General features: G+C 41.8%; 1 protein-coding gene across 1 annotated transcript; it reads left to right on the top strand.

Annotated features, from left to right (window-relative positions):
* Positions 1-6194: 6194 nt before the first annotated feature.
* Positions 6195-10468, top strand: LOC104455331 (MDIS1-interacting receptor like kinase 2). Its single transcript, XM_010070143.3, has 2 exons — positions 6195-9498; positions 9741-10468. Exons 1-2 carry the CDS (start codon positions 6195-6197, stop codon positions 10124-10126), a joined length of 3690 nt encoding a protein of 1229 aa, XP_010068445.3. The 3' UTR covers positions 10127-10468.
* Positions 10469-12355: the final 1887 nt, after the last annotated feature.

Raw genomic sequence — 12355 nt, 5'->3', positions numbered from 1 at the left:
CTAAGGCCGGCGGTGGTGGCGTCGCCCAGCCAAGAGACAAGTCTCAACAAGCTGAGTGATAGAGAAGGCGGTGCAAGATTCACAATTGTACTTTGTTACCTAATTTTATATGGTGTGTATGGAGTTAATTTGGGAGTGAAATTAGAATGACCCAATATCAAGATATAAGGAAGATTATCGAGACAAGACCCTAAAAGGGGGTCTACTATAGTGAAACAAGCAAATCTTTGTATAGATGGACTCCGGTTATTTCAAAACCTGATTGTGAATCTTCAAATCATATCGTTTAAGCAAAAATCCAGTGGTAGTATGATTAAGAAGTTCCACTAGTCGGTAGACAACATATATTAAATCAAATCACGTGGTTCGCCACTGGAAATTACTCCTTAAAAGTCAATAGGACACTGGTTCGCAAGGCGATTTGAAAAAATGATAAAGAGTCGAACTTCGCGTGGAAGACGGCCAGTTTGTCACTTTCTCTTGGCCTTTTGTCTGAACCAAACACTTACCAAAAAAAAAAGAAGCACACAAACCAGCCATCATCTCTCTGCAACTATGTGAACTGCTCCTTTCTTTATTGTTTTCCTTGACTTCAAAATCAACTGAAGTCAGCATGTAAATGAAAATGAAGTTATGAAAAACACGTTCATCTTCTTCTTCCTTTTTATTTTTTTTTATAGTTGATTAATTAATATGAAGATTAGAGACTCGATGAGTAAAAACTCGCAGTGAAATGAGATTGTATATGAATGCACATGTGCTCGCTTGGACATTGCGAGAGGTATTTCTAAGAGCACTTTGATTGATTTAGTCCCTCGATATAAGTAATAGGAAAGCCAAAACCTTTGGTGCAGTTTGTTGGAAATCGTCCTTATAGGATCACATTGCCTTGTCTTTGACTGAGGCAGAGTACATGGCATTGACCTTTGTAGCAAAGGAGGCAATATGGTTACAAGATTTGCTCTCGGACTTTGGGTTAGAACAGAAAAGTGTGAATATACATTATGATAACCAATGTACAATATATTTAGCATATAATCCAATTTATCATGAGCGAACAAAACATATTAACATCAGGTACCACTTCATCCGAGATGTCTTAACTAAGGGTAATGTTATTGTTAAAAAGATTACTACAATAGATAACCCGACAAATATGATGACTAAGTCTATTCTTTTGGCAAAGCTCGAGCTCTGCTGGAGCTCTATTGGCTTCTGTGGAGAGTGAGCGCCTGTCGAGGTGTTGGGAGAGTAACACGGATGATGAGCACCATAATTTAGCTTCAAACATCGAGCCAAAGTGGAGAATTGTTAAATTAATATCTCGAGTTTGAATTCGGATGACGATTTGTTAAACCGGATTTTATTGATAAAGATTTTCCAAGTAACAGAAACTTCGTCGGACTCCATGAAGGATTACAAAAAGAGGAAATAAAAAGAAGATACGAATTTCTTCTTTTCTGCAGAAGCTTGCCAAAGGTTGTTATCCCGGTGGGGCCCGAAAGTCAAGACCTTGACTTTTGGGCGCGCGCACACACAATATTCATGCATGAGTTTCTTTTTAGCCCATGGAAATTAAAGGGTGGAGTCTTTGCACATGGAGCCGAAAAGCTAGTGGGCCCAAGTCAAATATTTGACCTTTGGGCACACGTATAATAACAGAAATGAATACCCGCTTTGGTGTGTGTGAAGCAGCTAAAACCCTACGAAAGAAAAGGAGCTGCACATAGGAGCCGCACAACATCAAGCTGAAGAGAGCTACGCGAGTTTTTGTTTCGAGCTTGAATGCACGGTAATTTTGTGACCGTGAGTTTATATCCAAGTGAGTTATTTATTTATAAATACTTCGGATTTGAGGTTAAATCTAGGTGTGGGAAACACTCGAGCGTGTGAACGATTGTAAATTCTAATTCTCCGATTATAGTGGATTATTTACTGCTAGCTCTCCCCGTGGATGTAGGTATCGATACTCTGACCGAACAACGTAAATTTCCGGTGTCCTTATTTTTCTCATTTATTTCTCTAACGATTTCGCGTTAACGTAAATTGTAAGATCATGTTGTTTCTGCCATTATATTCCAACAATTGGTATCGAGCTCGGTAAAGTGTTGGAATAATTAAATTTTTAGAATAGTTGGTTATAGTTCCACAAAATCTCATAAAAGGTCAATGTCAATTTTGTGCCATTTAACTACATATCAACAGACAAAAAATTATTCGAATTCATGCAATTGACTACGCATCATAGTGATCAATTAATATCGATTCCGTGTTGTTATAAGGTTGATTGAAAATTCGATTGTAGGAAAATCAATTGAAGCATGTAAATCGAGCGGGAAAAAAAGGCTGTGAGCAATGCAAATGGAGCAAAATCTAGTTAAGGTTACAAGTCAATCAAAATTGGATAGGAATAGTAGACAACATGAAAATTGGAGCCAAATTTGAACTTGTATGATTAGGGAAAAAAATGCTGGTGGTTTTTGAATCATGGGAAGATTTGAAAGATGACAATTTTTCGGTGACTATTCAACGAAGATTTTATCCGAAGCCATTTCGACACTACAAATAGCATGATTGAAATTTTTGAAAATTCAATAATGCGATGAAAAGTAGAGTGATAATTGAAAAGATGCACGTAGCTTTCTCAAATTGTGATGGCCACCATGCACTTCATTTGGCTTATGATCATCCATCAATCTATTCAACCATCAACTAAAGAAGATTCGACAGGGGAAAAAAAGACAAATTGAAGAAGTCGAAACCAAGGATATAACAGAAAAAGAGGAAATTAATTTGGCGAATTAATCACGTGGGAATATATATGTAATTAGATTATTATGGCCGCACGCAAGTCCTTCCGAAGGTGGCCGGCAAAAGACCACCAAAGACAAAGTTTGACATTGCTTGGGTGGTTTAAGGACATGTAAGTTAACGCCTAGCTTATTTTGCAAAAAATGAATAATTTAAAATATATATTAAAAAAAACCGCTTGTATCACTTATAACAATGTACGGACAAAAAATATTTTTATCGTTATTTAATTATAAATTGTTGTTGGTAATAAAAATATTTTTTACTAATTAATTATTTCAAGCAATATAAGTTATCGTTTTTAGTAAAAAAAATTCCAAATCATTAACAAAACAAACAAAGCCTAAAAGAAAAGGTTGGTGATTGTATTATGTCAATTCTATTGTAATTTTTGCTCGCAATTAATAAAGACCAATAGTACTTATGGGCGCATTTATTATGCGAAAAATTGACCATTTATGAAATAGTTTCTTCGATTGTGTTGTTTATAAAAATAAATAAAACAAAAAACGATTTCATCATCTATGTAATTTTGGGAGTGAAATTAGCATGTCTGAAAATTCAAAATATAAGGACAATCAAGACGAGACCTTTAGAGGGCGTCTATCATAGTTAGAGTTGATGCCATAAAAAACACCCCAAACTAGTATTTTTATAACAATTTTACCCCAAAACCCAAGCTGACACATTTATAACAAATTTACTCTACACTAGTTTCCGTTAAATTGGATTAATAACATGAAAAATCTCAAACTAATCCACCAGTGATAAATGAAAGATAAAACTCCAAGCGAGCACACTCATCAATTGCCACACGTCATCCAACTTAGCAATTTAACAATAAAATTTAACAGAAACTAAAAAATAATAAATTGGTTACGGTATACTAATTTGTGGTTTTTTGTGACATTAACCATTAAAGTTAGACAAGCAAATCTTTGTATTGATGGACTTCGATTACTTCAAAACCAAACTGAAAATCTTCAAATCATTAAGTATAAATCCATTATTAGTATGATTAAGAAGTTTTAGTATTCGGGAGCCACGAGTGTCATAACTTTTGTATAGTACTTATTTTAGTGTCATAACTTTATTTTCCATCATAACTCGAGGTACGAAAAAAAAAAATTCAAGAATCGCCAAATCAAATTGAACCGATAGGCTCTGGGCGATTCCTAAGAAAAAATGTTCAATTACTGATTCCCATAAATCGGAACCCTTCTCCGCCTCCCCCGATCAATAGGGGGAGGTTATGGGCGATCTCCATGGAAATTGATTCAATTCTCATTTCCATGGACCCACTCAAAAACTAGACTAGACCAATGGTCTGCTTCCCGGTGGGTCTTGAAATTAATGGGTGGTTCTCAATTCCCATATTTTGGAATCGAACCTTAGTGAGCAATTTTGATTTCAAGGTGGGAATCACCCAACCTGAAATTGATCATCCTAACCATAACTTATATATGGCGCTTATTTGAATGTCATAACTTTTTTATTTGTTGCTTGAGTGTCTAATTTTTCTGATCCATCATTTGAATGTTACAATTTTTTAAAAACATTCACCACAAGTATTATGGTGCGTTTGGATGGGCATTTAGAAAGCCCATCCAAGCCCCAAAGCTCTTTCACCCAAAAAATGGGTGTTTGGCAACCATTCCTGGGGGCTTTCAAGTGAAAGTTTCCCCTTGGGAATGCTTTGAAGCTCAAGGCTGGTGGAGACCGGCCTTGAGCCTTCAAAGATTTTCGAATGTCAAGGGCCATTTAATGAAAATTTTATTTTCCATTTTACCCCAAAAATTTTTGAAAACCCACCGTTGCCCCCGCATTTGTTTATTTTTAAAAGAAAAAGAGCCCCTTCGCGGTCCCGGCGAGGTGACGGCCGGCCACGGCGAGCCGACTCTGCGCCGGCCGTCGGGCCGGAGGTCGGGCGACCTCCCGGCGAGGGTCGCGCGACCCGGCCCGAGGGCCGCCGGAGGTCGCCCGACCTCGGGCGACCCTCGGCGAGGGTCGCGCGACCCAGCCGAGGGCGCCGGAGGTCGCCCGACCTCGGGCGACCCAGTGGTCGCTCGACCCGGGGCGCGCGACCCAGCGACCGCCGCCCGGGTCTCACGGCCGCAGCGGCCCTCGCCCGGGTCTCGCGAGGGTCGCGCGACCTGGTTGCCCGAGGTCGGGCGACCTCCGCGCCCTCGGGCGGGGTCGCCCGAGGTCGAGCGACCTCCGGCGGCCCTCGGCCGGGTCGCGCGACCCTCGCCGAGGGTCGCCCGAGGTCGAGCGACCTCCGGCGGCCCTCGAGCTGGGTCGCGCGACCCTCGCGAGGGTCGCCCGAGGTCGAGTGACCTCCGGCGGCCCTCACCGGGTCGCGCGACCCTCGCCGGAGGTCGCCCGAGGTCGGGCGACCTCGGCCGACGCTCCGCCGCGCGATCTCGCTCGCCGGCGGGGCGACCCTTCGCCGGACCGGCGAAGGGTTTACGATTTTTCCAAAAAAAAAAAAAGAAAAGAAAATATAATACCCAAAGCCCTTTCCAAATGTTTTTTTTACCAAACGCACGTTCAACTCAAAGTCCATTTGCAAAATTTTTTTACCAAACACAACCGCATTTTCCCAAATAGCTTTGGGCTTTCAAGATTTGCATTGGACTCAAAGCCCATTGCAAATCTTTGAACCAAACGCACCCTATATCACATCAGACTTTTGGCACTTGGGTGAACTTAATTTTTTTTTTAAAGTTATGGTATTCAAGTAGTCGAAAAAAAAAAGTATGGTACTCAAATGAATTTCATACAAAAGTTATGATATTTACAATATATTTATTTAGTAGTATTCAGTAGACTAAATTAAATCTCGTGTTCCCCACCGGAAATTACTCCTCGTCACAAATGAATAGGACACAGGTTCGAAACGCGGTCTGGGAGAACGGTGAAGGGTCAAACTTTGCGTGGGAGACCACCAGTCCGTGGCTTTCTCTTGGCGTTTTTGTCTGAACCAAACACCTAGAAAAAAGCACAGCACACAAGCCGGTCGGCCAGCCAGCCATCATCTCTACAGCCATATGAACTGCTCATTTATTCTCTTGACTTCAAAATCGAATGAAGTCAGGCTGCCGTCAATGAAAATGCAAATTATGAAAACCACGTTTATCTTCTTCTTTTGTTTTGTAAAGGTGGTTGATTGGTCAGGAACTCTAGAGGGTCGGTGAGTCAAAACTCAGAAGTGAAACGACATTTTGTATTACGAATTCACATGAAGTCCCAAGAACACTTCGATTAGTTTAGTCCCTATATAAACCAAAAATAAGTAATAAAAAAGCCAAAAACCCTCTGGTGCAATAAAAAAATTTGATCCAGCTCAATTTCTCATGAAGTCCAATAGCATCTTGCTAGGCATGACAAAATCAGCTGCAGCCCACCTTATCTCCCTCTTCCTCTTCCCCTGTCTCCTCTTCTTGCTTCCATTTCAGGCCTCGCCGTCACCGACCACAGAGGCGCAAGCTCTTGTCAACTGGAAGAACTCCCTCTCTCCTCCTCCTCCTCCTTCTCTGAGCTCCCGGTCCCTCACCAACATCACCCTTCTCTGCAGCTGGACTGGCGTTGCCTGCAACAGTGGCAGGTCGGTCTCGGAGATCAGCCTCCCTGGCTCAAGCCTCAGCGGCACGCTCGATGCGCTCAACTTCGCTTCATTCCCAAACCTGACCCGCTTCAATGTCAGCAGCAACCATCTCAGGGCCCCAATACCGTCCTCGATCCGCAATCTCCCCAAGCTGAGGTTTCTGGACCTGGGGACCAATCACCTTGAAGGTAGCATACCACCCGAGATAGGTCAATTGCAAGAGCTTCAGTACTTGAGCCTCTCTAAAAACAGTCTCAACGGTACAATTCCATACCAGATCAGCAATCTCGGGAAGGTGTGGCATTTGGATCTTCGATCAAACCACTTGAAATCTCCTGATTGGTCGAAATTCTCAGTCATGCCGTCCGTGAGTTACTTGAGCCTCTCCGAGAATAAGCTTGACGGTAAATTCCCGGGCTTCGTGACCAATTGCAAGAACCTGACATACCTGCACTTGTCGTCGAACTATATGACTGGCAAAATTCCTGAGGCAATTTATGACAACCTGGTAAACCTCGAGTACCTCGACCTCACTGAGAATTTGCTCCATGGTCAGATTTCAAACGTATCGAAACTAACCAGGCTGAAGGAGATCCGGATTGGTAAGAATCAGTTCAGCGGTGCAATTCCTGAAGACATAGGATTGCTGTCTCGGCTTCAGACAGTAGAGATGCACGAAAATTCCTTTGAAGGGGCAATTCCTAGCTCCATTGGTCAATTGAGGCAGCTTGAAAGGCTCGATTTGCACCAAAACCTCTTGAACTCTTCGATCCCTTCCGAGCTTGGTCTTTGTTCTAACCTCACCTTCTTAGCCCTTGCCAAGAATTCGATCTCTGGGGAGCTGCCCCTCTCTCTGTCCAATCTGGTTAGATTGTCAGAATTTGGAGCTTCGTGTAATCGCCTGTCAGGTGAGTTATCGCCTTATTTCTTCACAAATTGGACAGAACTCACTTCTTTGCAGCTCCAGCACAATTCTCTCTCCGGGCAAATTCCGCCAGAAATCAAAAGCCTGACCAAGCTAAGTCTCCTCTATTTGTTCAACAATTCACTCTCCGGCCCCATCCCTACCGAGATCGGGAGCTTGGAGAATTTGCTTGAATTAGGCCTCTCCCATAACAATCTCTCCGGCCAAATCCCTGAAACATTGTGGAATCTCAGCAACCTGCGAGTCCTCCAGCTTTTCTTCAACAACCTCACTGGGACTATTCCTCCGGAGGTCGGGAATCTCACGTCAGTGAAGACTCTTGACCTTGACACGAACCAGCTTTACGGAGAGATCCCCGAGACCATCTCTCACCTAGCTAACTTAGAGTTGATCTCTTTGTTCACAAATAATTTCTCAGGAAGCATACCACGTGATTTCGGCAAGTACAGCCCTTCTCTGCGCACAGTTAGGCTTTCGAACAACAGCTTCACAGGAGAACTGCCTCCCGAGTTATGCAGCGGCCTTGCTCTTAATGAACTCAGTGTCAATGGAAACAAGTTCACCGGGCCGCTGCCCGACTGCTTGAGGGATTGTTCGGGGCTAGAAAGAGTCAGTCTAGCGCACAATCAGTTCACTGCAAATATCACGAGCGCATTCGGAGTTCATCCGAAGCTGACCACTATAAACCTCAGTAACAACCGATTTATTGGGAGTCTCTCGGCACAATGGGGAGAGTGTATGAATCTCACGGACTTGAAGATAGATGGCAACAAAATCTCAGGCCATATCCCTCCGGAGCTCGGGAAATTGTCTCGGTTGGGCGTCCTGACTTTGTACGACAATGATTTGACGGGGAAAATTCCCGACGAGATGGGTAACCTAGGGGAGTTGTTCAATCTGAACTTGAGCAACAACCATTTGACCGGAGATATTCCCATCTCATTAGGAAAATTATCAAAGCTCCAATTTCTTGATTTGTCGGACAACGCATTGGGTGGTAGCATACCAGATGAGCTAGCAAATTTTAAGAATTTACAGAGCTTGAACTTGAGCAACAACAATCTGTCGGGTAACATATCATCCAAGCTCGGGAAGTTATCCACGCTACAAATTCTCCTAGACCTGAGCCACAATTCACTAGCAGGATCAATTCCTTCCAATTTAGATAAGCTTACTAAATTGGAAAATCTCAATCTTTCGCATAACAATTTGTCGGGTACGATCCATGCTGCTCTCACCAGCATGAGTAGTTTAACCTCCATAGACTTCTCGCACAACAAACTGACCGGTGCGATTCCTATTGGTGGGATCTTCCAACATGCCCCGGGAAGTGCTTTTATTGGGAATCCGAGCTTGTGTGGAAACGTGACTGGATTATATCCTTGTAAGACAAGCAGTAAATCAACAGACAATAGAAAAAAACTTCGGGTTGGTGTGATTGTTGGCGTTTGCTGCTCACTACTTCTGGCGATCCTAATTGCTGTGATTCTGCTACTTCGGCAGCGAAAAAAGCATCTCGACGAAGAGGAAGAGATCAAGCGTCTTAAAAAGCACGAGAAATATGAGCAGATCATATGGGAAAAGTTAGGGAAGTTCACATTCAGCGACATTGCCAAGGCCACCAATGATTTCAGTGAAGAATACTACATCGGAAAAGGCGGGTTCGGGAGCGTCTACAAGGCCGAACTGCCCAACGGCCAATCCGTCGCTGTCAAAAAGCTCAACGTATCAGAATCTGGCGACGTCTCAGAGGTCAACCGCCAGAGTTTCGAGAACGAGATCCACATGTTGACTGAGGTCCGGCACCGCAACGTGATCAAGCTCCACGAGTCCTGTTCCAAGAGGGGAAGCATTTACTTGGTCTATGAGTTTGTTGAGAGAGGCAGTTTGGCAAAGGTCTTGTATGGAGGAACAGGAGCAGCAGAACTGGACTGGGGTAAAAGGGTAAAGATTGTTCAAGGCGTGGCTCACGCAATCGCCTACTTGCATCACGATTGCTCACCGCCTATTGTCCATCGGGACATAACGTTGAACAACATCTTGCTCGACCCCGACTTGGAACCTCGGCTATCAGATTTCGGAACGGCAAGACTCTTGAATTCAGACTCGTCGAATTGGACTGCAGTGGCCGGATCTTATGGCTACATGGCTCCTGGTAAGCTTCATGATGAAATCTAGCCATACATTTCATGTGCACATATCATCTCCGATTGACTAAGTAGCTCTAATTAACATCTCAGATTTTGATTCATAGAATAATTCTAACAAGACTTATAAAAGAGCAATTATAGATTTTGAAAAGTGGTTTGTGTTAGAAAATCATAGAAATTTGAATCTTGGGTATAACTTGACTTTATGATCATAATTTTGATTCATTCTTCGTCTATGGAAAAACAGAGCTAGCAACAACAATGCAGTTGACAGACAAATGCGACATGTACAGCTTCGGAGTAGTAGCGTTAGAGATTATGATGGGTAACCATCCAGGGGATCTTCTCTATTCCCTATCTATGACGCAAACATCGACATTATCGGAGAACCCAAATCAGCTGCTGAAGGATGTGCTCGACCCACGTCTTCCTCCTCCAACCGGACAACTAGCCAAGAAAGTGGTATTCATCGTTGCAGCAGCACTGGCATGCACACGGACAAGTCCCAATTCGCGACCCACTATGCGTTTCGTCGCGCGAGAACTATCCACACGTGCTCAAGCTTTCTTGTCCGAGCCATTCGGATCGATAACCATCAGCAAAGCCATCGAGTCTGCAGAACAGAAATTTTGAGGGACAGTGCAAATCAAATGGTACTTTCTTTTGTTTGACTTAGCTTGTAACGAATGATAAAGGGTACTGACAAACGGGATAACTTAGAAAAGCTCTACTGTATTGGTACGTGGAAACTTCGGCCTCAAGAATTCATGTCAATTCATACTGCAAGACGAGGAAGAAATGTTCAGAGTTCATCGTCATAGCTCGAATATTGACGAGAAGCTTCTTCGCAGGATCTCATCATGCGCCTCTACTTCTCAGGACCATCAACCAGTTCCTTCTCTCTGTCAGCTTCTCGTAAGGGCAAGGGGAAATCGGCATGTGATGGCTAGGCTTAAAGAGCTTACAAAACTCAGTATGCTGGAGTTGTGATGTTTGCATCGTCTTCAAAACATTTTTACAGATTTTTAAGTATGAATATTCTGGTGAACATAAATTACGTCATCCCTTCTGATGATAAGATAGAATACATTCTCGATTTGTTTTCCTTTATGTTGGCACGGGATGTGGCCAAGTTGCCTTTTTGATGCGCCATGCAATGATACTTGCGTGCTCAAATTCTAGCCCAAGTCAACGTTTGCATAGTATGATTTATTGTCGGTGAACAAACTCCAATAGAAGTTTTTTCTTTTTTTAATGGAAGTCTAATAAGTTAGCAAAAATCTGACGACTAATAAGAATTTTAACTTGTTAAGATCCTGTTCTCTTCTCGAGTTGTGAGTAGAAAATTGCCACCTCTTTAACTTGGCTATCAAATCAAAGGCTACTAGAATAGCATGATGGAGACTACCGGTGTGAGTTAGTCATACTCCATCTTGAGTAGCTCACATTCGTGTATAGGATCTGGCTTTTCTGCCTCAATTATGACGCTAGATTCTCCAACAAAAATTATTAATATTTTTCTAATAATTCTCTCTGCATAGAATACCCACTAAGAAGGGTCCCCCGGGCTCCAAGGGAAAAAGCACCTAGTGCTACTACTTTCACCACAAGTAATAGTTAATCGGGCAAGTGCATGTTGCCCCATTACAGATTTCATGATCTAATTAAGTGAATTGACTTTTGAGGACCTACTCCACTTAGTTGCTTTCATCACAACCAAAGTGATAATAATTATGGTGGATGGATTTAAGTACACTTTTGACCTCTTCACTGCTATTCATTTCGGGTCCAAATAATTACTTCCCTCCAAAACTATGAAAACGAAACAAAAAGATTTCATTTTTACAAATTAAGAAAAATTATAAAATACTAGCCACCGAGCAGGTGTAGACTCTGTAAAAGATAATCAAATATTTGAAAGGAAGCCATTTTAAAGAATGGTCATCTTCTTTAATTTGCTTACTTAGTTCCTTACAGCATGTGTGATTTAGCTAAACAAATAAAAAGAAAGATCATGGGTCAATTAGAATGATGAAGTGCTAGTGTCATTCTATAAGATTCAGGAGTAATGCCCGTAGCGCACCAGTAACATGTAGTTGTGGTTAGTCTAATTAAAGTGCAAACTCAAGTGTAAGAGGATATTAGAATAATTAAATATTAAATTACGCATTTGTCTAAAAACTTAAACTTTTAGAATAGTCGGCAACGATCCCACAAAATCTCACATGATATCAAAATTGAAGGTCATGAATTCAAATTTTTTCAAGGCCCATTTGTCTCCCCAATTAAATATGTCCACAATTAGTACTAAGCAAAAAAAGACAAGATTAAATGTGAGGGGAAGTGTTTGAATAATTAAATATTAAATCACAACTTCCCGTAATAGCTTAAACTTTTAGAATAGTTAGCTATGATCCCACAAAATCTCACGAATGGTCAATGTCGATTTTCTACCATTTGACTACACGTCAATAGATAGAAATTTATTCGAATTCATGCAATTGACTATGCATCATTGTGATCGGTTAATATCGATTATGTGTCATTATAGGGTTGATTGAAAATTCAATTGCAGGAAAATCAATTGAGGCAGGTAAATCAAGCGGGAAATAAAAGCTGCGAGCAACGCAAATGGAGCAAAGTCTGGTTAAGGTTACAAGTCAATCGAAATTGGGCAAGACTAGTTGACAACATGAAATTTGGAGCCAAATTTAAACTTGTATGATTAGGCGAAAAAAATACTAGTGGTTTTTGAATCGCGGGAAGATTTGAAAGATAACAATTTTTCAATGATATCGATGAAGATTTCATCCAAAGCCATTTCGACACTTCAAATGGCATGATTGAAATTTTCGAAAATTC

Source organism: Eucalyptus grandis, chromosome 1, assembly GCF_016545825.1.
Source record: "Eucalyptus grandis isolate ANBG69807.140 chromosome 1, ASM1654582v1, whole genome shotgun sequence".
Classification (NCBI taxonomy): Eukaryota; Viridiplantae; Streptophyta; class Magnoliopsida; order Myrtales; family Myrtaceae; genus Eucalyptus; species Eucalyptus grandis.
The sequence above is the reverse complement of the archived record's forward strand: the minus strand, read 5'-3'. Positions and strand labels throughout refer to the sequence as shown.

Coding starts and splice junctions, on each gene's coding strand:
- LOC104455331 (XM_010070143.3), top strand. CDS start 6,195: ATGACAAAATCAGCTGCAGCCCACCTTATCTCCCTCTTCCTCTTCCCC. Junction 9,499..9,740: donor TTATGGCTACATGGCTCCTG/GTAAGCTTCATG, acceptor ATGGAAAAACAG/AGCTAGCAACAACAATGCAG.